The 26,341-nt window shown below is 48.4% G+C and overlaps 2 protein-coding genes across 5 annotated transcripts in view; one reads left to right on the top strand and one right to left on the bottom strand.

Moving 5' to 3' along the window:
* Arsg (arylsulfatase G) overlaps nt 1-15,687 on the top strand; it is a 134,003-nt gene extending 118,316 nt beyond the window's left edge. For all 4 annotated transcript variants that reach the window (XM_028865251.2, XM_028865252.2, XM_037201123.1 and 1 more), the window contains 3 exons: nt 2,485-2,605; nt 7,834-7,924; nt 14,334-15,687. In XM_028865251.2, the coding sequence (XP_028721084.1) occupies nt 2,485-2,605; nt 7,834-7,924; nt 14,334-14,608 (487 nt within the window). In that variant the 3' untranslated portion in view covers nt 14,609-15,687. The remainder of the gene's footprint in view (nt 1-2,484; nt 2,606-7,833; nt 7,925-14,333) is intronic.
* The window catches only part of Wipi1 (WD repeat domain, phosphoinositide interacting 1), a 38,069-nt gene continuing 27,334 nt past the window's right edge, over nt 15,607-26,341 (bottom strand). Inside the window, exons 7-13 of the mRNA XM_028865255.2 lie at nt 26,055-26,125; nt 25,332-25,439; nt 22,342-22,506; nt 20,795-20,902; nt 20,020-20,138; nt 19,335-19,435; nt 15,607-16,155 (exon numbers count right to left, since the gene is read on the bottom strand). Coding sequence (XP_028721088.1) covers nt 16,108-16,155; nt 19,335-19,435; nt 20,020-20,138; nt 20,795-20,902; nt 22,342-22,506; nt 25,332-25,439; nt 26,055-26,125 — 720 coding nt within the window. The 3' untranslated portion in view covers nt 15,607-16,107. The remainder of the gene's footprint in view (nt 16,156-19,334; nt 19,436-20,019; nt 20,139-20,794; nt 20,903-22,341; nt 22,507-25,331; nt 25,440-26,054; nt 26,126-26,341) is intronic.

The following is a 26,341-nucleotide window of genomic DNA, read 5'->3' as shown; positions in this document are numbered from 1 at the left end:
GCCCCAAGACGGGCAGGGTGAGACAGTGAGGGGAATCAGTAGGGCGTCCTGGCTTCCAGACTAGCAGGGAAAACACAAGCCCAGGTTCAGGGAGAGACACTGCCTCAAAGGAATAGATAGATAGTGATAGAGGAGGACATCCAACACACTTTACATACAGGTGTGTAGACACCTCCACACAGGTGTGCAAACCCCCACACAGGTGTTCATATGCACACAAATTAAAACTATCTACTGTAGATTGTAGATCCTGTTTTTCTTGCCTATGGGTTTGATACTGATCTCTCTTAGTGGTGTGTGTGTGTGTGTGTGTGTGTGTGTGTGTGTGAGAGAGAGAGAGAGAGAGAGAGAGAGAGAGAGAGAGAGAGAGAGAGAGAGAGAGAGAGATCATGAGCTCTAACAAACAGCCCTAAACCATCTCAAACTTTTCAGACCACACTGTAGACCTCTTTGCTTCCTGGTCTGTGGCAGGAACCTTGGACTCTGCTCAGGTTTCCAGACTGTTCTGTACTCTGTTGAGTGCTGACTCTGCATGCCTTGACTGCGCACCAGTGTGGGATGCCAGTTCCTGGTGTGCCTATCTCAGGAAATAAGCCACCAGTTTTGTGAACTGTGAAGGCTGCGGGCAAATAGAAACACTTTGTCCCACAGTCAACGAGAGAGATTCCGCCGCAGGTCATAGGCAGAGCCCTGGAGAGGAGAAGCAGGTGGGCAGATTGGAGATGCCACATGTGTGGTGTGTCGTCTCTGTAGCCTCCGTGGAAGGCAGAGAGCCACTTCCTAGAACTTAGGGTGGATAAATTGATAAGACATGGCCCTGAGAGCTGTCCCATCCCTGATCCTGAGTTTTGATGCTGTCCCAGCCTCTAGGTACCAGGACCTCTTTTCTGGGAAAGTCTCTGACAGAATTGATGTTGGCCCAGCCCCCTGGTTCTGGCAAATGCCATTGGCTCTCTCAGTTCCCCTGACTCTTCTACAAGCTGCTCTGTTGAAAGGGCAGCCCCTCTGCTTTCTTTGATGACCCACCCCCACCTCCTGAGGTGAGCACAGTAGGCTTTTTCGAGAGATGCAGTGTGATAAAGTTCCACATGACTTAAAAAAAAATCACATGACACAAACCTGTAATCTCAGCCCTCATAAAGTAGAGGCAAGAGGGTCAGGAGTTCAAGGCTGGTCTGGGTATATGAACCACCGTCTTAAACAAACAAACAAAACAGAAAGGAATAAAATCACATTAACAAGACCACCGGTTAAAATAGTGGGTGGGGCTGGGACCATGGCTCAGGGGCTAAAACTCTCGCTGGGTTCGGATCCCCAGCACCCATGTCCAAGCTGGACATCAAGGCACATCCGGGACTCCAGTGCTGGAGGGAAAAGGATCCTGGAGCCTCACTGGCCAGTCAAGCTGAAATATCAAGAGAGTCTGTCTCAGAAACCAAATGTTGAATGATAGAGGAAGACATTTGATGTTAACCTCTGACCTCACACATGTACATGTGGGCAAGCATACACACATGCGTGTACTACATGCACACAAGAATTTGAATTCTACTTGTTTGTTTATTTATTTATATTTTATGTGCATTGGCATTTTGCCTGCATGTATGCCTGTGTGAGGGCATCAGATCGCCTGGAATTGGAGTTACAGACAGTTGTGAACTGCCATGTGGATGTTGGAAATTGAACCCAGGTCCTCTGGAAGGACAGTCTGTTCTCTTAACTGCTAAGTCATCTCTTCAGCCCCTAAATTTGAATTCTTAAAATAATGAATATTAACAGTAGTTACCATCAAATGATAGACTAGTTATGTGTTGTTTTAATTTTGTATTTCTGTATGTTCTAAGTTTTTTTTTCTCATAAAGCATTCACTATTTTGTCATGAGCAAAAAAAAAAAAAAAAAAAAAAAAAGAGTTAAAGCCAAGTCCTAGAAGTGGAGTATTTCACAGGTCGTAACTAAAATTTCACATACTTCAGCTAAAGACGAAATATTCCTGTGAGAGACTCAGGCAATGAAAAATGAAGCGTGTGTTTTCTCGCAGACACCTGCCACCTCACACGCTACTCCTGATAAGGTAGCAGCCAACTCTTAGTCCTTGGGTTCAAAGGTGTGACCCTGTTAGTGATGATAAGAAAAACAGCCGGCAAGTGCCAGGCTCCTCCTGTGTCTTTTCCCTGAGTGTTGGACCCACACTTCCCCGCTATGAAGCAGCTACTGTTAGTAAACCACACATTTTACGGAATAGGAAACTGCAGAATTGGAAGTTAGATGGGTGGTTAAGCTGACTTTGAGTCTGTGCCACACCTGGCTGTCACCTGCCTCTTGTAGCAGAAATCCAGGTAGAACCCCAAAGAGTAACAGACAACGTGGGCTGTAGGAGAAGCTGTCTGCTTGTGCTCTGGGCTGCTTCGGGTGAGGTTTGATCACAGGAGAGCCAGGGAGAGTTGGAGGAGTTGAGACAAACTGTGTCTTCTTCTTCCTGCAGCGTGCTGGACGTCTTCCCCACGGCGATAGCCCTGGCAGGAGCCAGCTTGCCGCCAAACCGGAACTTCGACGGCCTTGATGCCTCTGAGGTGCTCTTTGGCAGGTCACAGGCGGGGCACAGGGTAAGTTGGGGAAGCTTGTGTCTGGGCTGTGTCTCTCATCTCACACCCGCTACCTTGATACAAATGACCACCTCAGAAGGTGCATGCCAATGGCTGGTGCAAACCCTCTGCAAAAATTCCCAGGGATGAATTTCAGAGACGAACTGCCTCCAATAATTCAGTTTGCTAATCCAGATTTGTATTTATATTTAACATTTTGGTTTAGTGTAGAATTATAGTATTATCTCTAAGGCTTAATTTTCTTTTTCTGCATATGCATTCAATTTTCTGACATAACTTGGATACTCGGCACATTTTTGTTGGACAAGATGCCTGTGCAGTTCTCGGCTCAGCTAGAATGGAAGCTCTCTGGGGGCAAGAGTCCCATCTGTTGGGTCTAGATTTCAGTATTCATGTAACTAACAGCATCTGTACCCAGCCAGCATCCAGTACATGCAAAATGGATAAACAAATAATGAATGAATGAATGAATGAATGAGTGAACGAATGGAAGTCAGCAAGGTCTCTACGTTCCCACCATTTTCCGCACTCTGGGAAGGCTCAACACACACTTTGCATCCTGTTGTTGTGTTGTTGTTTACTTGTTTACTTTTGAAAGACCCCCTTGCAACAGGCTGACCTGGAACTTGCAATCCTTCTGCCTCAGTCTTTTGTGTGCTGGGCCTACAGGACTGTGCCACCATAGTTATCTGCCTGTTCTTGAATTAACAGCCCCTGGCAGTGACTCTGGCCTTCTACTTTCCAGGATCCCATCCTTGCTTTCCCCTCCTAAAAGTGCTCTGAGGCACCAAATAGCAGCCTGGAAATGTCCGTCCTGATAGGCTTTTCCTGTCACGTCCGTGTGTCTTCCATTTACTAAAAAGAAGAGAGAGTGTGGGGGGAGGTGGGGGCTGGAGGAGCTTGGAGACCCCTGAGTAAGGTCCAGTGAGCACCAGCAAACCAGGTGGAAATCCATGCTTCAAAGGGTCCATTTATGTCTTTGAGGGGGGTCACATGGGAGTGGTTCAGATGTGCTTGTGGGCGCTGAGGTACCTTCCCACGTCAACCAGAACCCGGGTCTTGAGTGGACCACCACACTTCTGCACACATTGATGTAATTCTTAGCGATTGGCAGATTAGACCCGAGCAGTCCTCTGAAGGAGTCTGGGTCACTCTTGAATGTCTGCCTCTGTAGAGCAAGAGAGTCTCCGGGTCTGGCCCTCTGGAACAGCATGACACAGGAAGACAGTTTCCGCCTTAAGCCGGAAGTACTGTGTGACCCTAGCAGCATTAGCCGAGACTTCCGTGGAGAGGTGCTCCTGAGTGTCTATGGCCATGGCTACTAGTAGAATAATTGGGGTCACCAGGAAGTGGTCTTCTTGATGTGGTCAGGCTACCTGTGGACGCCAACTCCTTCTCGTGCTTGCTTCTGTTCCCAGACAGAGCTGTGTCTTCCTTTAGCATCAGATTTGTGCCCTCTCACTGCAGAAACACGTACAAGTCTTGACACCATCAAGGGACCTACATTGTATTGGTAACTAGCCCAGGTGGGGGCGTGTTTATTTTCTTACCACACCTATGGCCTAGCAGTAGGCAGCAGCCTACTGCCTACAGGGAGCTTCTGATGGTATCTTGACGTGGGTCCAGTGCCCAGCCTCCCAGGGCACCAGCTTCTTCCAGTGTGCATGTAGACACTCTAGAGAAGACCACTTTGGAATGTAAGAACAGGGCTAGTTGATGGCCATGAATTTGGTTTTTTTTTTTGTTTTGTTTTGTTTTTTTTCTGGTCAGCCTAATCTGTTGAAATGAAGAGACGAAATTGTCTTGGATTTGTAATAGTTTTAGAGGAGGCCAGCAGATCAAAGCAAATGATCTTGTATATATCCACCCATCCATCCACCCACTCATCTATCCATCTATCCACCCACCCACCCATCTACCCATCCATCCCCATCCATCCATCCATCCATCCATCCATCCATCCATCCACCCACCCACCTCTTCATCCATCCATCCATCCATCCATCCATCCATCCATCCATACATCCATGCATCCATGCATCCATACATCCACCCACCCACCCACCCACCCACCCACCTATCCATCCATCTATCCATTCATCCATCCATCTACCCATCTATCCATCTATCCATCCATCCATCCATCCACCCATCTATCATCCATATACATAGTATGTACCTCTAAAAATATTTATTTTATGTACATCATGTGTGCCTGCGCTTATGTGGGTGCACTACTTGTATATAGTGCCCACAGTCATCAGAAGAAGACATCAGATCCCCTGTAAGTGGAGTTACAGACAGTTGTGAGCCTCAATATGGGTGCTGGGAACCAAACCCAGGTCCTCTGCAATAGCAGGAATTGTTCTTAACCACTGGGCCATCTGTCCAGCCCCTTGTACCTCTTAATAAATGCAATTTGTATCCACTCACAGCTCTGGCCTTCATTTAGAAGGATTCTAATATGGGTTGGTTTAGAAAACTATTCCAGTTTCTAGAAGTCCAAAGAACTTCCTAGACAGTCAGCTCAAAACATTACACAGATGTGTCTCAGCGGTTGGCTTCTCTGCATTTCGAGGGTAGCCCAGAGCTGAAGAGAGAAACAGTGTAGACATATTCTCTCATTTAGCAGGGCCATGGAATGAGAGGCATAAGGCAAACAGTGGCTGCTAGTTTTCATACCCATGACCTCATGACCTACCTCATTCCCTCTAGGAAGGTTGTCTCTGTAATGTTCCAAACCCACAGTAGCTGACAGCTGGCTGCATGCTCTGCATATTTAACCCTTTGCCTCCGACACTGATGGGTCTGTGAATAGGCAGGGAGAGCAACCAAAAGAGTGGGCCGAGAGCCTGAGAGGGGAGGGGTACACATTTCAGAACCTAGTGACCCACTTTCTAGTGTCCTGACTCCAAGATGGAAGCTGGAGGTGGTGACGTCATGAGTGATCAAGTCACATCTTTCATGACCAGGTCCAAATATTGTCAATGAAGGGAAAGTTTCCTCCATACCTTTGCATCTATGTAGTCCACTCCAATATAGGCCAGCTGTGGGCTATAAATAGTTGGGCACACCCAGAAGCCATACATCGAGGAAATGTGAACAGCCATCACTTCTCTTAGGGAGGCCCCTAGTGGCGAAATGTGTCACCGAGCGTGACATGCAGATGATTGACATCCCTCTCCCCTACCCCTGCTTTTGGAGACTTGAAGCTGTGTACACCCGGGCCTGATGGGGTGCAGGAGAACACCCCAGGAGTTAATACTGTGCAGGGTGACACTCTCATGCTTAACAAAACAACAAAAACGTAGCAAAGCAGAGCAGCACACATGAAAGAAAAGGAACCAAGAAGTCTGTACAGGTTTCAGAAGATAAAGTCAGTTGGCTTTGAACTGTGGAACAGACATCTGGAGAGGAAATATTTTCAGCCATGATGGCGTGTAAGCTTACAATCTTCTTCCTATGTTGATGTAAACAAGAAAGCCGTCAACAGTCAGCTCCAAGTGGGGTGGCTTATATGAGTGTCTCAAAATCCACCCCCATCTCTAAGAATAGGCCATTTCAGTTTTGTTTCTTAGGTTTTGGAAGTTTCTGCTAGTGCTACTTATACCTTTTGAATGTGGCAGCCTCTCCTTCGGGAGGTTCTGTTACTGAGCTCCAAAAGATACCATGGTTTGAAGAGACCGACCTTGACTGTGTCTTCTGGGGGTCTAAGCATATCACAGATGGTCCATGTCCCGTGTCTGTCCAGGGTGTCATGTCCCATGTCCCTCCCCCCCCCCTAAGGAAACAAAGCAGTGTCCTGCCGTGACAGGCGTGGCTTTCTGGGGATGGAAGAAGTGAGGTTTTCAGTAATGACTTTGTTTCTTCTTTGGAGGAAGCCTGCTGGGGGGTGTTTGTAGGGTTGATGGGGGGGGGGGAAGCAGCAGGTGTTGGGGAGCCCTGCCCAGGGCAGCATTCTCTCAGGGTATTGAAACTCGAGGGGGGGGCAGCTGTTTCCCTCTCAAACAGCTGTTTCTCATTATTTTTTCCCCAAGCCCCACGGAAACTTTGAATCACGTAAGTGCCTTCCCAGCAATATATATGGACATGATTCATACCAGGGCAGTCTCATGCCTCCAGCCCAAACCCACCAACCTACCAACGATGCTGGCCTTTTATTTCCTACCAAAGTCCTTCCCTTGGGACCTCTGAATTAGGTGTTTCCGCTCTTCAGGGTAATTCTTCCATGTCTGACTGAATCAGGAAAGATTTCCGCAGCAGTACAGTAGGACTGAGTCATAGGTGTCTGTGTTCAGGCTAGGCTTGGGGTGGAGCCATAGCTCAGGGCAGAGTGTGTGCCTAGTCTGTGTGGGGGCCTGGGTTCAATCCCCAGTACTGTAATAAAAGGTCCAGAGGTGGAAACTGTTCTTATGCCATTCTTGCCGAAGAGAGTTAGAAAGGCAACCTGAGGCTGAAGGAGCCAGGACTTCATCATAAGCCCTGGGATATTTGTAAACCATCTTTATGTCCAGGCTGCCTTCTGCACCTAAGTGGTGGCTGCAGATGGGACTCCTGTGTGTGACCCAAGCAGCTATAAGAAGTTCCTCTCGGAGAAGGGCACTGAGGGGTGTTTAAAGTGCTGTTGTGGCTGTGTTAGAAATTTTAATTTGTGAAATTAAAAAGCACCGGCCCCCGGCACTCAGAACCCTGAAGATTACAGTGCTGGCGTTGGGCCTGTGAGATCTTTCAGCTGCACACCGTTGTAGACCATCCCTCCTAAGCACCTAGCTTGACGGTGAGTATTTAGGGATATGGGTAGGGGCATGGGGGATGGAGCAGACCATGACATGATTTCCTTTCATGTGTACATAGGTATATATGTAGTATGTGTCTTGGGGAGGCAGATGTGCCACATCTGCCTGTGGAGGTCAGAGGACACCTTTTGAGAGTCGGTTCTGACCTTCCACTTTGCCGAGATGAGGTCTCTCTCTTGCTGGTCCTGTTGCTACACTGTGTCATACTCAAGCACAGTTGGCCCTCGAGCTTCTAGCTGGTTCTCTCTCTGCTTCCCATCTTGCAGAAGGAGCACTGAGATTACAGATGTGCACCACCGCGTCTGGCTTTTTATTTGGGTTCCTGGGATCGAGCTCAGGTCATCAGACGTGTGTATCAAACACATTTTCCTGTGGCGCCATCTTGCTGGCCTAGCATGGTTCTCTTAGACACAGCTACCATCTCTTTCTCAGGTCCTATTCCATCCCAATAGTGGGGCCGCTGGAGAGTATGGAGCCCTGCAGACTGTTCGCCTGGACCATCACAAGGCCTTCTACATTACTGGTAAGTCGAGGCTCTCACCCTACCTCCCATGTGCACACCTTAGGGGTGCCCTGTGAGAGGGGGTACGGCTCTCTTTTTTGAGGAGCTTACAGCATGCTCCTCTGACTGCCGACTGAACCTGAGTTTGGCAGGAGGACCCATCAAAATGGAAACAAGGCTCAGGGCTCTGGCCTCTTCTTCAGCCCCTTTCACCCAGAGAACAGTTTGCTCCAAGTTAGGCTTTAGATGCCACTTTGGCTGCTGATGAACTCAGAGACCCCCAAAAGTGTCATTTGCTTGGCAATAAACTGTTTCGGAAGGTAGACACTAAGCGTCTACACAGCAGACTGCCAGACGTTTCCCTGCTCCTTGGTCCACTCAGTGACTGTCCTGTGTGTCTATTTTAGAAACGTCACCTGGGGCTGGTGAGGTGGCTTAGTGGGTGTTCCAGTCTGCTTTCTGCTGCTGTGATGAGAACCATGACCCAAAGCAGCGTGGGGAGAAAAGGGTTTATGGTTTATTTGCTTTCCACATCCTAGGTCACAGTTCATCACAGAGGGAAGTCAGGACAGGAACTCAAGGCAGGAACTGAGGCAGAGGACATGGAGATTGTTGTTTATTGGCTTACTCTCTGGGCCCTGCTCAGTTTGCTCCCTTATACCTCCCAGGTCCACCTGCCCAGGGCTGGCACCACCCCCAATGGGATGGGCCCTCACATGGCAGTCCTTAGTCAAGAAAATGCCCTGCAGATTGGCCAACAGGCCAGTCTTATGGAGGTATTTTTTCTTTCTTTTTCTCCAGTTGAGGTTCCCTCTTTCCCAATGAGGGGACTTTTTCTTTTCCAAACTTCAGTTTGTGTCAAATTGACATCCACGGTGGGTGAAGGTACTTGCTTCCAAGCCCGCCGACATGAGTTTGATCCCAGGCATCCACATGGTGGAAGGAAAGAGTCATTCTTTAGGTTGTTCTTTGACCTCTACACATTTGCTGTGGTGTAGATACATACACACACGCACATACAAACACACACATACATACACACACATACCACACACATACACACACCACACATCACACATACACACACATAACACATACACACATACACACACATAACACACACATACACACACCACACATACACACACATACAAACACACACATACCACACACACACACATACCACACATCACACACATACACACACCACACATACACACACACCACATCACACATACATACACATACATACCACACACATACACACACCACACATCACACATACATACACACACACCACATCACACATACATACACATACATACACACACACACACCACACACATAACACATACACATATATTCACACACACACACACACACACACCCTCCCCCCCACATCCATGCATACACATAGGCATGTATGCACACACATGCACACAAATAATATTAAAAAAAATTAAACTCTTTATGGTCTTGAAATGGTTGTCCTAGTATTTTTCATTTAGTTGGAGCTCTAACATTTTGAAGTTAATCAGAGGAAAACAAAACAAAATAAAAATAGATGAGAAACTCTGGCTAGAACTCGATGGAGATTTCAGTTTGATTTAGTTATTTCATGTTGGAGATTTTCAAAGAACTATATCATTAAAAAAAAAAAGAAACACAGAATTTATTTTCTGAGTGTAAAATGTGGTTGCAAAACCAGAACAAGCCCTTTGAGTTCACAGCTCCAGGGATCTTAGAAATGCTTCAAGAATCTTTGGTTCCTAAACCTCAGACAAAATAGTCAGCTCTTTGCTATGGTCTCTGAGGGACAGTGCAGGGATCAGAATCCTTACATTACATTATCTAAGAGGCACGGGCCCTCCAGGCTGAACTGACCTCATGCAGAGAGAACCCTGCCAGACAGCCCTTGGCACCATGGTACTGGAATCGTAAACCTTGCCACGAAGTAACAGGGCTGTGTAAAGTGATCACAATCAGAGAGGAATGACAGCCCAGACTGAAGGAGAGCCAGGGATGGGGCCACTGAGAGAGAGCTCCACACATCTGAGGGAAACTGCTAACAGGGTGAGATGCTGCCATGTTCTGGGTCCTCCCCACACTTTTTAAAAATTTGTATCCTGATTACTTAAAACTGCATTTGGGAAAGGCAGGTGAATGGGCATCTACTCCATTAGGATGGAGAACACTGTGTTCCACGTTGGGGAGGTGATGTTGGGCCATGAACTCGGAGTGGCCTTGGAGGATCACCAGTCTTTTGGTGTTCAGCCTAGAACTGGGGAACCTCACTGGTTTTCCTCCCTGCCCCTCTTTTCAAAAATCACCTCTTTTCTTTCTTTTTTCTTTTAGCGTGTGTGTGTGTGTGTGTGTGTGTGTGTGTGTGTGTGTGTGTACGCACTCGAGTTTTTACATCAGGCATCTTCCTTGATTACTCTCCATCTCAGACAGTGAGGCAGGATTTCTCACTTGAACCCAGACCTCACTGATTCTGCCAGCTTGGCCAGCTTGCTTTGGAGATACCATCTTTGCCTCCTGAGGGCTGAGGTTAGAGTTGGGCTTCCACAACCACCCATGGTTTTTATGGGCACTGGGGATCTGAACTCTGGTCCTCACACTTGCACGGCAAGCCTTGTGCCTGCTCATACATCTCCATAGCTATTCTTTGCTGCTTTTAAAGTAGTTAGAGGCCAGTCCAGAGATGACTGGGTAGCGGCACTTGCTGGCAGGACTGATGTCCTGAGTTCAATTTGGAAAGACTACATGATGGAAGGTGTCCTCTGACCTCCACATATGCTCTGTGGCACATTTGTATCCCCACACCACCTCCCACGAATGATCACACACACACACACATACACACACACACACTCACACACAGGCACACACATGCATGCACATACGCAGAGGTATGTACACACACGCATAAATAAATGATAATGTAAAAGTAGGGCAGATTTTACACACAGTGATAGATGCACATCTAAATGTGTATACCTGTGTACACACTGCATAATGCTGTGAATTGATGTCATGGATACAAAGTGTGTCCTCCCAAAAGCTCATGTTGAGCTTGGTCCTCAGTGTAAGCAGTGTAGAGAGGTGAGACTTTTTTTTATCATTATCATATTTATTTGCTTTTTTTTTTTTTTTGAGATATTGTTTCTCTGTGTAACAGCTCTGGCTGTTCTGTAATTTGTTCTATATACCAACCAGGCTAGCCCAGAACTCACAGAGATCCTCCTGCCTCTGCCTCTTGAGGGCTGGGATTAAAGGTGTGCACCACCACAGTCTGGCTATTTTTATTAGTTTTAAGTGTGTGTGTGTGTGTGTGTGTGTGTGTGTGTGTGTGCGCGCGCGCGCACGCGCGCGTGCTGTGTGTGGAGATGTGTGTGTGAGTGCAGGTGCTCATGGGAGCCTGAGGGGCAGATCCCTGTGGAGGTAGAGCTACGGGCAATTTTGAGCCACCCGATGTGGGTGCTGGGAACTGAACTTGAGTCTCCTACAAGAGCAGTATGGGCTCTTAAACTATGGAGGCATCTCTCTTACAACCCCCGCCCCCCATTGTATTTTTAAATGATGGTTTTCTTTTCCTGCACCAGGAACAATGGAATTTATTATAGCATTTATTATGAGACCTGCCTGAGCTCCTGGAGTTAAAATTCACAGAAAGCAGGAGGCGTCCAGGGTAGGGATGCAGCTTAGGGGGACGGTGCTTTTGCCTGGGCTTGATTCTCTAGACCCAGTGGCGGAGAGAGAATGACAACATCCAGAAAGCATGGAGTACCAGTGACGAGATCCCCGGGGATTTGTCCGTCAAAGAGTTCCTTGCCCCGCTCGCACTGTTCCAATAGAGGTCTCTGCGGTGGTCGGTCACAGCTCTCTCTGCCCACCACCTCTTCAGCCCTGGGCAGGGGTTTGCTCCATCCGTGCACGTCTCAGAGCCGATGGAAACTGTTCATTTTTCAGTACGTTGTGTCCCCTCCGCCTTCTGCAGGGAGTGGTGGCCTCCACACTGCTTCCGGGCCACAGTGGCAGTGGAGCCTCCTGTGTAGTTGTTTAAAACCTGTGCCTTGGGCCTTGTTGGTGAAACACGGTAGAGACCGACTACTGCGTGTTGGCTTTTATTATCATGGGACGTCAATGACAGTCCATTCCCTTGAACTTGGGAAGGGTTTGTTTCACGTCCTTAGGAGTTTAGAAAAGTCCCTAGCCCCCGGGCTCTGATTTCTAGGCCTCACCTGAACTTTGTGGGGATATCAGTAGCAGACAAGAAGGGGATTTTTGTTTTTCTTTTTCTTTTCCACATCTTGCTTTTTTTTTTTTTTCCTCTTAAAAGAGGGTCTCACTTTGAGTTTAGGATGGTCTTGAACTATATAGGCCAGGCTGGCCTGGAACTCTTGGTCCTCCTGTCTCTGTCCCTTGAATGTTGAGATTACAGGCTTGCCCCACTATGCCTGGCTCATTTCTGTCATAGAACAGTACTCCAGATTCCGCTTCCCTGTGGCCCCAGAAGCGCCTGCTATTTTGGTCGTCCAGTTCTGCTGATGGGCTCTCTTTCTCTGGGCAGGCATTCTTTCAGGGGTCATCCAGGGATTCACAGGAGTTTATAGAGATTTCGAGGCTTGTACTCTATGCCTGTCTTACTCTTGGGATTTCACCTGTCAGTTTTCATCATTCATAGTGACCATAAACTCTGACACCTTAAGCTGCCTCAGCTTTCCTCTGGAATTATGGCTGCTCCACACTCCTGGGGGGGGGCAGGGGTGGGGTGGACATGACTTTGAACCAGGTCCAATACTGTGGGGTTCTTCTTTGCAGGGTTGAGTCCCTTCCAGCCTCTGTCTATCTTGCTTATTCCACTCTAGTGCTTTTATTGATTTGCTCAAATACGTTGCCTAGAATTCATTTTGCCAGCTAGAGGATGGTAGCTCGAAGCACACTAGTGTACTCTTGCCTTAAGAGAGATTTATTATTGCTGTGTGTGATGTATGTTTGCAGGTCTGTGTGTGTCATGGTATACATGTAGAGGCTAACTACATGTGTGGCCTCTGTACCATTCTTGGTGTGGGTTCTGGGGATCTGACTTTTTGTTTGTTTGTTTGGCTCATGTAGTAAGCATTTTTCTCTGCTGAGCCATCCATCATGTGCCTGGTGTTATTGTTTTTTAAATTGTTTTTAAGATTAGGTCTCATGGAGTTCAGGCTGGCCTCAATTCACTTTGTAGCCGAGGCTGGTCTTGAATGCCTGATTTCCTGTCTCCACTTCTGGATTCCAGACATGCTCCACCATGCCCCATGACATTGCTCTAGCTTGGGAAAAAAAAATTGTGTATGTGTGTGTGTGTATCCAGGTGGCTTCAAACCTTCAAACTCACAGAGACCTGCCTGCCTCTGGCTCCCACATGCTGCTGGTAAAGGCTTGCATCGCCATACTCAATGGTTATTTAACTTCGATGAGTCACTCCCAGCTTTCCCTTGATTGACTGTCAGAGCTTATGTAACTTCAAGTGCTCCTTGCTGGTGATGGAGAGTCAAATTTTTATCAACTCTAGGCAGAGATGGTAATACCTAGTCTCTGCTGGACCCAAGTGTGTGTTATGGGGGGAAACCTCTCATGGAGGCTTTGATCTGTTGACGGGATCTTCTCATTCCTCTTGAGAGTTCCCATGTCATTTCCATCCATACTGGACCAGAAAGCTGTGTCTGGAGTGCTGGCCTTGGTCCCTCCATATGTGTTTTTGCTGAGTTGAGCTGTGGCATTGTGCTGTCATCCTGAGGTGAGAGCACACCACAGCTGGACCCTTGTAATCACAGCTGTATTTTTCTGTTGTAAGAATGTCCTCAGACTGGCATGGTTGTGAACACCTGCCATCCTGGCACTTGAGAGGCTGTAACAACATCATCTTCAGCTCAGGGAAATGAACCATCTTGACATCCACCAAACTCAACAATTGCCATTGGCGAAATTAGTGTTCAAAAATGTCAGATTTAGGGGCCAACAAGATGACTTGGTAGACAAAAAGCTCTTGCCACACAAACCTGAAAACTTGAATTTGATTGCCTGAACTCAGTGGAAGGAGAGAACCGACTCCACGAAGCCATCTTCTGAGCTCAGTGTGTGTGCCATGGCACAACTCCCCCTCTCCAGTTACATTTTTAAAAATCCAATGAGATTTACTCTCAAAGGCCAGAGATGAAAGGTATTTGAAACAGATGTCCACTGGTTCGGAAGGCAAATCCAAGGGGGCAGACCTAATCTGGACAGACGATCATCACTGGAAAGACAGACGTGAATCTTAAGGTAATTTATTTGGCAGGAAGAGCAGTCATTTGAATATCCAGGGCTAGTGTGTTAACCATGGATATCCCCCTTTGCAGCTCAGGGTAAAGGTTGGGTTTAACAATTGTGGTCATCCTTCCTGTAGGCGGAGCCAAAGCGTGTGACGGGAGCACGGGTCCTGAGCAGCACCACGCGTCCCCTCTCATTTTCAACCTAGAAGATGATGCCGCAGAAGCTGTGCCTCTACAGAGAGGGAGCCCCGAGTACCAGGTGGTGCTGCCGAAGGTCACCAGGGTTCTTGCCGATGTCCTTCTTGACATTGCTCATGACAACAGCTCCCAGGCGGACTACACTCAGGATCCCTCAGTGACCCCCTGCTGTGACCCCTACCAAATTGCCTGCCGCTGCCAAACCGTGTGACGGGTCGTTCTTTTTCCCGTGAGAAAGGTGATCTGGAAATTGCAGACAGGTTAGGTTCACTTCCAAACTTCATTTTGGACGTGGATGTCTACTTTGGGAAGGAAGTTGCAGAATCTGGTTTGGAAGCTGTCACTTCCCCTCTCCCTGTGTAGACTGCGCCCCCCCCCCCTCCACAGGCAGGTTTGAGAAGCATCAAGCGCTGATACAGTGGGCATGGCATGATTGAGTACTAGTGGGCTATGGAGTCACGGCACAGGTCCAAGTCCTAGGTTTTAAGCTTGGGCAATGACTTAATTTTAAGTTGATTTTGAAGGTTAACGTGACATATGGAGTCACCTGTGCATCCCCAGCACCAAGCAGATCCCAAAGCAGGTCCTTAATGTTTTAGTTTCTGTCTTGTGTCCCCAGTTTCACTGGTCACTGTGAAACATACCATTCACAAACTCATTCTGGCTGGTATGTAGAGCTTGGCCATCTTCAATACACATACAGATCACCAGGGAATCTTGCAAAATGCAGAATCTGGCTCAGGAGATGTAGAGGAGGGTCTGGGAGACTACACCATTGCTGGGTTCCTTTGAGATGCCTTGAGCAGCGCAGGGCTAAACCAAAGTTAGGTCTTCCCAGGCCTTGGAGCAGAAGAACTCATGGTCCTTCTCTCATGTAAATGTTACATGGCTATACTATAAAGATTCAGGGGTTTGGGGCTGAAGAAATGGCCCATCCGTTAAGAGCATTGGATCTGGGGTCAGTTTCCAACACCTACATGGTGGCTTAAACTGTGTATAACACTAGGTCTAGGGGACCCACCACTCTCCCCTGGCCTCTGAGGATGCCAGACATTCACGTGGTACACATACATACATACATACATACATACATACATACATACATACATGTAGGCAACACTTTTAAAATAACATTTAAGATTTCTTCCCAGCCCCTAAAACTTCCAAGAAATAAAACAAACAAACAAAAAAATGTAAATAACTCACAAATGCATTGCCATGATTTTATTTAATTAGTGTCCTGAATGGGACTCAAGGGTAATAAACGATTTATTCCAATCACTGCAAAAATACTTTGCCTGGTTAAAATAGTTTCTCTCTCTATGTCTGTAATATACAAGAAACACAATTCAAAGGGATTTCCCACTAAGTACATTTTTTTTTTACACAGCATATATTTGACAAGGACGCCCTTTTTAATATAAAATTCCGGTTATATACCAATATGGTTAGTTAGCATTTACACTGGCTTGAAGGTATTTTAAATAGCATGATGTGACTCCAACATTCTCCTCACCCACTGGCAGCCAAGGCTGAGGGGGCTGGGTGGGGGGCTAACCATGGTCTATGGCTCAGGCAGCGAGGCACCCAGGATTCCTGCCTCCCTTCCCTCTCTGCTCACACAAGTGATTGCACTCCGTTTCTTCCACTGTCCTTGTTCTCTCCAGAACCACCCGAAAGGGTGTCCTGACTTCTGGGGTGCGCTTCTTGTCAGGACTGCTTCGTTTTGCCCTTCTGACTTCCGCGGCACAAGATTATCTACCAAAATCAAAACAGAACGGCCTTACTCTTACTCAGGGAAGAGGCTGGGTTACCCACGGGACTGTGCTATTCGGGTCAGCAGGGGAGGCTGGGCCTTTTGAAACGTTTATATATGACCACAGACTGACCCGCACTCATGGCCATGGGAAAGTCCACCCACCTTATGTAGGTGTGGACAGTGGTGGCACAGATTCCAACAATACTGTTTAAAAACTGTATGTGTGCACGTGTGCTTGTGTACATGTGCTTTTTTTTTTTAAAAGGCTCATCTTACTGTAAACATTGACTGCTAAATGACTGTAAAAAGAACACAAAATGTCAGCATGGGTTCTTGGTCCGCGTTGCTGTTCTTTTGCTCACAAGGTTAATATTAGTGTCACAGAATCAACAGACTGCATGCTGGCTTGCTAACGAAGCAAAAGCTGGTCTCGAAGCCTCTTCCCAGGGCATGAGATGATGAGCTTGCTTTTCTCTTGCTGGTCTTGAAGCGAAGTCAATCCCAAAGAGGAAAGTGGTGTTTGGGGCGGGCAGGGGAGTGGCAGTCTACTTTATAAAGGAAGCTAGTGGCAACTCATGGGCTTAAGGCAGAGGCCCAGGGGCCTGAGGCTGACTCCACCAGTGAGCTCAGTATTCTTACCCAGAGGGGAAGTGATTTTGGCTAAGCTGAGACTCCCAAGATTCTTTTGTAGTCTCAGAAACTTGTAAAGAATTGTGAGTAAAGATATGGATTCTGGGAAAGTATTTGCAAGAGGCATGCAATTCAGAATTCAGGCAGGGATAGAGGCTTTCCTAGCAAGCCCAGTCCAACACTTAGGCTACAGGGGCATGACTGAAATGGCTGCACCAAGCAGCAACCCAGCAGCGCTCTCGCCTCTGCTCCTGTGCCTGGAGACCGAGAAGCCTGCCTGCTGCTGACCCAGTCAGAACATTGGCTCCTCTTCTCCATCTTCCTGCAGGCTGTGGGTTGGGCTGGGCCTGGTGGCCACCGTGACGCCCAGCACCTGCAGGTACCCAGAAACTGTGCCAGCTTAGCTGGACTCTAACAGTTCTGGGAACTTGTTTTCTCATGAACACTTACTGGCAGGGAGAATTTCTTGTGTATAAACTTTTTTTTTTTTTTTTTTTTTTTTTTGAGGCTGGGGATGGACCCAGAGTCCATTGCCTACTGAGCTAGTCACATCCCTAGCCTAGACAAGAATTCGAAATGCAGTTTAAGTTTAAACTTTCACAAATTTGCTCCTTAAGAGGGAGATAGGACAGCTGGTTTGTACCTGATGACCTGGCAGTGTTTAGGTGAGCATGCCTACGACACACCTGAACATTAGTAGTTTTGGATGTGTGTATGTGTGCACATGTACATGCACATGCATGTGCATATGTATGGGGGGCTGAGCATGGAACTCAGAGCCTCTTACATGCTAGGCATATAGGACATCATTAATCCATACCCCTCAACACTAGTTCTTAAATTAAGCGTCTCTGATTCTCCTCCTCTCCAGGAAATAGCTTACTCGGGGTTATTGTTTTACTCTTCCAGCAAGGGACTACCGCCTACACGCCAATGTTCAAGTTACTCTAACTCTGTAAACACAGGAGGCTGCAGGCTCTGCTCTGACTGCAGCGAAGACTGATCCAGGATGTGTCAATCTTCTAGAGCCGTCTCAGATTTTTACCAAGACTGCCGACACAGAACTAAGCGAGCATCAGACCTTGGCAGAATAGGACGTTCTGGTTATGTTTGTCTCCTAGAGTTTGACCTAGGGTGCTCTGGCTCCTGGAGAAGGTGATGCCAGTTAAATAGTTAAATACCCACGAACTTTCAGAGAAACTTTTAGAGTTCTAGGTGGCATCTAAGTTGGGCATCGAGCCCAATGGCACCACTGGTTTTGACAGCAACTGTTAGGCAGCAGCCAATGGCTGTCTTAAAATACATAATTAGGTTTTTTTAAAGAACTACTCCTTTCCATCATTAATATATAACTGTTGCTTGGCGGCAATATATTTGGCAATTTGTCCATGAAAGTCCAAAAGTGTAAATTTCAAACTGCCATCTACAAAGCCAATATGGAAGTCATAAATACCTCCTATTCACATGAGAAGGGGCCTCACCCACTTCAGGGTCCACAGGACCACTCCTTTCTATTCCCTAAGTCCTGATGGCATTGTATCCACCTGAAATGATTTCAAGTTACCTATTAGGACTTTTTTTTTTTTTTTTCTTTTTGAGGCAAGGCCTCAGGTAGCCCAGGCTGGCCTTGAGCTCACTGTGTAGCTGAGATGACTCTGAATGTCTGATACTCCCTCCTCTACCTCCCAACTACTAGAATTACAAGTGTGCACTACCACGTTCAGTTTTATGTGATGCTAGGAACTGAACCCAGGGCTTCATGCACGGGCAAGCATTCGACCAACTGAGCCACACCCTAGTCACTAGTGTGTTTTCTAACTGAAGTTCCCAGGAGGGGTGCATACTGCTTGAAGATGGAGCAGCTAAGGAGCCCTGACAGTCTCCAGGGTGTCAGGAGAGGGTCCTTCCTCCAGCTGTCGGTAGAGGCCAAGTCAGGTGCTCAGCCACCTCTGGCATCTCTCCCTGCCAGCCAGCTTAAGTAGGATGCTGGGAAGGAAGCCTTGCCGAAGGTGTCCAGGTGAGCCCATGCCACCCACACTGGCTTTGTACATGCTGTTTCCTGGTGAGTGCCCGCAGCTCCTGGGGATGCTCGAGAGTGCAGTGCCAGAGCTGCAGGCAGGGTGCAGGTCAGTTCCTGCAGCCGGCTCAGAGTCCCAAACATGCCCCTCTCACTCACTATAACAAGTAACAGGCAGCATTCTACAAGGGCATTCCTAGGTGCTTCCGGAAAACCAGACACAGGCGTAAACCCCGACCTCACAAGCGGCAAAGGCAGTGGATGTACAGAGGCAGAGGCAAGGAGTCTGGGTCTCTGGTGACCCAGGTTAGTATTTGGTTATGGTAATGCTGTCAGGCTTCAAGCACCACACCAACTGGGTAGCCCGTGGGATCTGAAACTGCAAAGTGGGTACCCTAGAACTCTGCATTTGAAAGAGGATTAGTGGTTAGGAGCTAGAGTACGGGCCAGTGACTTTGCCTCTTGTGGGAGGCAAAGCTTTCTTCCAGGCATACAGATGGAGTAACTCTGTTAAGGGTTCCGAATGCTCACAGGGGGAAACTCATTCTCATCGTCAAGACACACTGGTCCCGTTGCAAATTCGTGTTCCGGAATAACTTCTCCTCGGAGTGCCCCACCGTCCTCAGAGTAACCTGGGGGCAAGAGTTAGAAATGAAAGAGGTGGCACCCCATGGTGAGTGCTGGAGGGTCAGGACCTGAGGAAAAGGGAGACTGAAGGCAATGGGTGGACGCATCTCTGCCTCCCAGATAGAGGGACAGCTCAGAGGGAGTCTAAATCCTCTCACTAGCTTGTCCCTAAGCCCCAAGAGACAGGCAGGTCTCACCCACCTCCCATCTGAAACTCCAGCTCTTTGGAATTCTTCAAGAAGTGAAGGGTTATTGTTTATTAATTGAAGCCTTTAGTCCCAGAGGCAGAGGCAGGCAGATTTTTATGAGTTTGAGGCCAGCCTGGCCTACACAGTGAGTTCCAGGCCAGCCTGGTCTACACAGTGAGACTCTGTCTAAAAGAAAGAAAGAAAACAAAAAAAGAAAAAAGGAAGGAAGGAGGGAGAGAAGGATAAAGGGAGGGAGGGAAGGAAGGAGGGAAGGAAGAAAGGAAGGAAACCTGTTAGGGACCCAAGGCTGAAGACTATTACCAGGTCTCACAGCAAGGAAACAACCTCGGAGAGTCACCCTGAGATAAACAGCAGCCTGTAGCCGGCCGCCTGGCACTCACCTGGCACAGTGGAGGCTGTGGACGTGCTGGGCCTTGCTACAGTTGCTGCATAGGACGGAGGTAAGGAAGGCCTGAGGTCGTTCTCTTTGTTGTCTTCTGTTGTTCCTGAGCTGAGCAAACTACTTGCAGCAGTTAGGGAGAGGAAGAACAAAAGAATCAGCAGCGCATCTCCAGAACACCTTCACACGGAAAAGGGCGAGGTGGCTCTCGCTCTGCTATTTGAGGGTAAATTACAGACTGGCCAGGGCACTGTAAGACCAGCATGTACCCAAGCAGGTCAGCCATGCACCTTCAACATGACCCATCCCTTACACGAGTAAGCAAAGCCCTGCCCTCTGCTCTTCTGGATCATTCAGGCAAGAACGCCAAGACATGCTCACCAGGTTGTGGGTGGGGTGCCGAGACGAATCCAGCTCACAGAATCCAGTCCACCACTGGTCAGCCTACACATGTCACAGAATTCTAGGAACTTTGAAATCTGATTCTGTGAACATTTTTGACTATTCACTGTGTTCTTAAGGGCTGAGCAGGGGGGCAACTCATTTGGGGTATGTTTTGTGTCTGGGCTCTGTTCCAAAGGGGACAGACAGTAGGTGGGGTGGGGGGGGTACCTGACAGTGAGACTGGGCTGAAGCAAAGCCTGCTGGGGGCTTGCTATAGAGACACCAGGAGGGAGCAGGAGCAGCAAGAACCCTGGAGCAGGTCACTGTCCCCAACACAGAGACAGCTCTGCACACCTGTTCCTGAACAGCTGTTTGGCAATTAGAATCTTCACCTGTGGGTTTTGATTAAGACACACTCTCCTCCATCCTGAGGGTCCAGATTGTAGATGTAAAGGTGTCCATCGGAGGAGGCCACTAGCAGTCGCGGCAGTTTTTGGATCCTAAGAGACAAGTGATGGATTGCTACAGATGTGGTGTCGGCTGGCAAAGCCTCACTCTCCTGTCCCTGTCTCCAGCACTTCTGCCTTTGAGAAACCCTTAGCCCAGTGGTCCAGAGTTGGGACTTCTGGACATGCCTTTACATCCCTAACTGATCATCTACTCTCAGGACTGTTTCTGGGTTTTGTATGGGATGGGACAAAGGTAATGTACATAGACAACAGCACCGCGGATGGCTACGGCCAGCATATTGGTGTCCCTAGATGGAATGTGGTCTCTATATTTTGTGTCTCTGACTTCAACAGTGATGGAAAGTGGAACAGAATACAGCTGGCTTACCATCTAGGTTTATAAACATGTGTTTACATGTATGCAAGTGAGCATGCATGCAGAGGCCAGAGGGCCCCCTTCTCTTGAGACAGAGTTTCTTACTGGCCTGGTACTCACTGATTAGGCCAGAGGGCCCCAAGGACCCACCTGCTTCCACCATTCTGTGGTGGGATGACAAGCACATGCTTCCACATCCAGCTGTTTCATGTGGGGTCTGGGGCTCCAACTCCAGTCTTTTCGCTTCTGGGGCAAGCATTTTATTGACTGAGTTATCTCCCTAGCCCCTAAAATTATTCTTTTTCTTGTCTGTTGAGACAGGATTTTGATGCATATTCTGGGCTGGCACTGTATTTGCAAAGCCCCTGGCCGGGTCTCCTGAGTGCTGGGATTACAGATGTGGACTGCCATGCCCAGCTCAGTTTTTGTTGGTTTTGATTTTCTAACAAATGCCCTAAGCTTATTAAATTAAGACACCTGTCAGCCACATAGGCTATTAAGCTGGAACTCTATCATCATCATCATCATCATCATCATCATCATCATCATCATTTTGAGTCAGGGTTTCTGTGTAGCTTTGCGCCTTTCCTGGAACTCACTCTGTAGCCCAGGCTGGCCTCTACCTCCCAAGTTCTGTGATTAAAGGCATGTGCCACCACCGCCTGGCTCCATTATTTTGTCTTACATAAACAAAGATTGTTTGTAAGGCACTGTCATTGGGACCAAGATTTGATATTTACATGCCAACTCCCAGCTGCTCCCTGAGAATCCACATTAAAACCAGCAAACAGAGTCTGCTCGCCCTTTCTTGGGGCTGTTTTGCTTTTCTTTTATTTATGTGTGTATGTGTGTGCTTGCGTGTCTGTATGTGTACCACACCCATGCAGTGCATGCAGAGGCCAGAAGAGGGCGGCAGATCCCTCCAACTGGAGTTATAGGCAGCTGTGGGCCACCCGATGAGTGTGCTGGGAACTGAACCTGGATCCTCTGCAAGAGCAGTAAGGGCTCATAAGCGCTGAGCCACCTTCCCAGCCCTGCCTTTTTTCTTTTCATACATTTAGGGCTTCCACATCCTGGGAAAATACATCTGTGAGTTTGGTGGCACTGTACATACGTGGACAGGGTACAGATGTTCTTCTGCCCAGAGAAGTTCAGGCGTCCTGTGGCGAAAGCCCTGTCCTGGTTCATCATGTCCGACACCTGGGCGGGGAGGTAGTTGGTAGCTGCCATGAACATCTTTCCCATGTAGCCACTCCAGGTGGAAGGCTCTTCTGGGCGGCTAGGGGAGGCAATGCAGAGGCAAGGGTGGGCCTGGGCTGTGGCCTCAGCAGGCAGAGGCTGGTGCCTGAGCACAGTGTTCCAGCCAGAGACACATTATTCCAGCAATAACAACTAAAGAGCATCGGGACCTGCATGTCCTTCAGAAGCCTGTAAGCCTGGTAAGAGGTACCCTGTGCTACTGCTTTCTTTCAGTAGAGAGTGTTTCTGACCATTAGTCCGATTCCTAGATTTCCAAAAGAGGGCAAAGGTAGAGATTCAGATGGAAGAGATATCTGCACCCTGTAAAAGGAGCTCACAAGCCCAAATGGGGTTCAGGGAAGAACAGACAGAACCCTGTGAAGGCTTCCTGAGCCAGACTGAGTAGGAAGCAAGCCTCCAGGCAAGACACTCGAGGTGGTGTCTCATTATGGGTCTGGAGCCCTGTGGTACCCAGCATTCACAATGCTCAGGTGCACCACAGGAATCTGCGAGGTACCCTGCACTCACTGAACTTCATCTCAAGGTCTCCAAGGAGGTCCATGAATGAGCAACACTGCCATCTTAGTGTCCTATATCAGGGAGCATCTGCTATGAGGCCACTTGTAGGTGGGACCTGATCCTGGTGGGATACTGTTACCAACTGGCCACGTGGTCTTCAGACTAACCTCTCTGGGCCTTGATATTCCTGACTGAAAGGGACACTCTCAGACATATCTGTACTGATGGACCCAGAGTTAGGATCTAGCGAGAGGAATAACATTAAGGTCGGGCACAGTGCTGATGTATACAAAGCAAAGGAACCTGAGTGGCTAAGCACACAGTTCAGACAGGAGCCACAGAGGACCACAGAGCAGAGAGAGGCAGATGAGGGTCCTCAGCATCCTGTTTTCTGTTTCCTCATTTGGAAGGCAGGAACAATCATGAATCCTCTGGCCTGCTTCCTCAGAACTGAAGTTGACAGACAAGCATATGAGATGTGTATGGTTTCTTTAATGATGGTGTCTCTTAGGTGGAGGGGTTTTGGGGGTTGTGGGGCAGTGACTGCGGGACTCTGCAGGTAAGGGGGAGCTGAGATTTTGTTATTGAGAGGAAAAGAGAATAAAGGAGTCTGAGAAGGAGGAACCATGTTCAAAGGAGCACTTCCAGAAGACTGATCCCGCAAGAACACACCAATGGGCAGTGCTGTGTGGTGGATCCCTCTGCATTGAAACATTCTCCCCAGGAGGGAAAGAGGGGAATTAGACTCAGGGGTGAATAAACCCTCACCTTTGGGAAGGTGGAGACTTGCACAATTTTTGAAGGCCTTACAGAAGCACTGAACTGCTGGGGGAAGGGACTGTGGCCGGCCCAGCTGCCCCAAGGAGATCTCTCTGGGGCTACCACTGTGTAAACCATCAGACCTGCTTGGTGGCCTTTTCATAATGTGGCTGCAGCATTTGAGTCATCTCTGCTCCTGTTAGCATCCCAGTAAAAAACTCACTGGTTCACCAAGCTGGCTCTTAGTGCGTTTGTTACTTCAGCTGTCGTGGTTTCCCTTTCTGGAGCTGAGCAGACGTGTGTGTGTGTGTGTGTGTGTGTGTGTGTGTGTGTACTATCTCACACCACAACTGGTTAAAGAGAGAGCTGGGAAGAGTGAGGTTACATAGAAACATAAGGAAGTTGAAGATGTGGACAAGGGCAGCAGCCAGTGAGGCAGGACTAAGCTCCAAATGGAAGCCATACTGCCCAAGACACACCCACACTTCACAGACAAGGTGAGAACTCAAGGTTCTGCCCCTGGCCACTGCTGGCCACTCACACAGAGCAGAGCTGGGAGAGGGTGATGAGTTTCCTGTCTTAAACACTGGTGACTGACGGGCTGGGAGGTTGGGGGGAGGGGTCTTGGGAGCACCTGCCCGGCTGCTGCGCCTCAGTGGTAAAGGTAAGGGCTGGGTGGGCCTCTAGGGCCCAGGCTGCCACCACAGGCAGAAGCTTCACAAGCCACTGAAGATTGGAGACTGTGAAGCAGAGTCCGGAAGGCAGATGAAATAGGAGGAAATGTGCAGAATAAGACTCTCAGGCTTAAAGAAAAAAAAGTCTCCCTGGGGTCATGTTTTGAAGCTGGTGGCCCTGTTTTGACATGGCAGCAGTGCCTTTAGGAGGGGAGGACTGGGCTAGGGGAAGTAGGTCCCAGGGGAGTGGGTCTTTGAAGGTCCTCTCTGTCCCTGGTCTGCAAAGATGAGAAGAGCCACAGCCAGAAGCTCCTGCTACCCCAAACCCACTCCCACGATGGGTTGATACCTGATGGAACCTTTCCTCTCATCACACTTCTGGAAGGTCTGATGGCCACAGAGATGAGGCGGGAACTAAGACAAAGAATGTCAGGGTTCTCCACGGAGGGAACATGCTTGCAGAGCAGTCCCTGCTGGGGGCCACATGGACACTAAACACGCTGCCATTCCACTGGTTAACAGCTACACCAGCTTAAGCATGCTGGCATCTGGCTCTCCACAAAACACTTTAGATCAACAACGAACTTACTGAGTCCGCACATCAAGCTTAAGGTGCAAACACAATTATTATGCTTGTTTTTACCGGTGAGGAAAGTGAGATTCTGGGAGACTGAACAAGCTTCCCAGAGTCTCAGAGCTCCAAAGGGGCCGAGTTGAGATGTAAAGTGGGGACTGTAGACCCAGATTTTTGCTTTTGTGAGGGACAGACACCCCAGGACGTTCTGCGGGCGCACACTCTCCCACACTGAGAGCAGCAGAGCAGCAGGTTTAGAGTGAGCGCCAGTGCCTGCAGCATAACCGGGGACCTGTCCCTTCAGGCTGGCAGGTATTCTGCACACGGTGCTGCACTTGCCTGTCAGTCAGGTGCTCCAGCTTGAAGATGTGCACGGTCTCCGTGTTGCTGGAGGCACACAGGAACTGCGAGTCCATACTGAACACTAGAGAGCTGATTGTCACATACCTAGAGACAGCAACACACAGGCCAATAAGCTGGAACAGCGAGGGTCATCTCTTTACAGAGATTCTAAGAGCAGCTACATGAGGAAATGAAGATGTGCCTTGACAAGGCTTACAACCCCTTCAACGTCATGCTATTCATATTTAAAAAGCAATGCAGGAGAGATTCGGGGAGAGTCATGGTCTTAGGTACGAACACACACAGGGCCTGGCCCTTTCTCCCAGCCAGTGGATGGGAAATCTGCTTTCTTAGCATGAGACATCTCCCAGCTGCTCTCAACAGATGCAGCTACAAAACCCATAGCCAAAAAGGTCCCAGCCACTGACATTTGATGTGGGCCTTTATTTCTCATTTGTGGAAAGAAGCAGAAATTGCTTCCGGATTGTGATTCACTGGCTCTCTGCCTTCTCCATGCTGGCCTCCCATGGACAAATCTGCCGGATCCTGCATTAAGTCTGCTCTGACTTCAGGTTTTAGAAAGCCCCCAGTGTAGCCCTGAGTTAATTACGCGGAAAGCACCTTAATCTCTAGAAGAGGAGGCCACAGAGCCTGCCTCTCTCCTCTCCCTAGATGGCTGCCAGGAATGATTTTAAAACGGGACCGACGCTGAGCACAGACCTTTTCATTCCTCGACGAAACTCATAGAGCTTTTGCCCATCAGGTACAGAGAACACTCGGATGACGGTGCCCTGGAAGAGAAAGCGGGTGGACTTTTTCCAACCACAAATGCTTCACACAGAAATGTCTCTTTTCAGGGCAGTTTGCTTTACTGGCTTTGAACACCTGTCTCTGAGGAGGAAGCACAAATCACTGGGCACAAGGGCATTTTTATCTGTATATGTACCAAATAAGAATTCTTGGAACATGTGTTAAATACTGTCTTTCCCTTCCTATCCTTGTCCAAG

This window comes from Peromyscus leucopus, chromosome 8b, assembly GCF_004664715.2.
Source record: "Peromyscus leucopus breed LL Stock chromosome 8b, UCI_PerLeu_2.1, whole genome shotgun sequence".
NCBI lineage: Eukaryota > Metazoa > Chordata > Mammalia > Rodentia > Cricetidae > Peromyscus > Peromyscus leucopus.
Note: the sequence above shows the minus strand (reverse complement) of the source record. Positions and strands in the feature narration are given on the sequence as shown.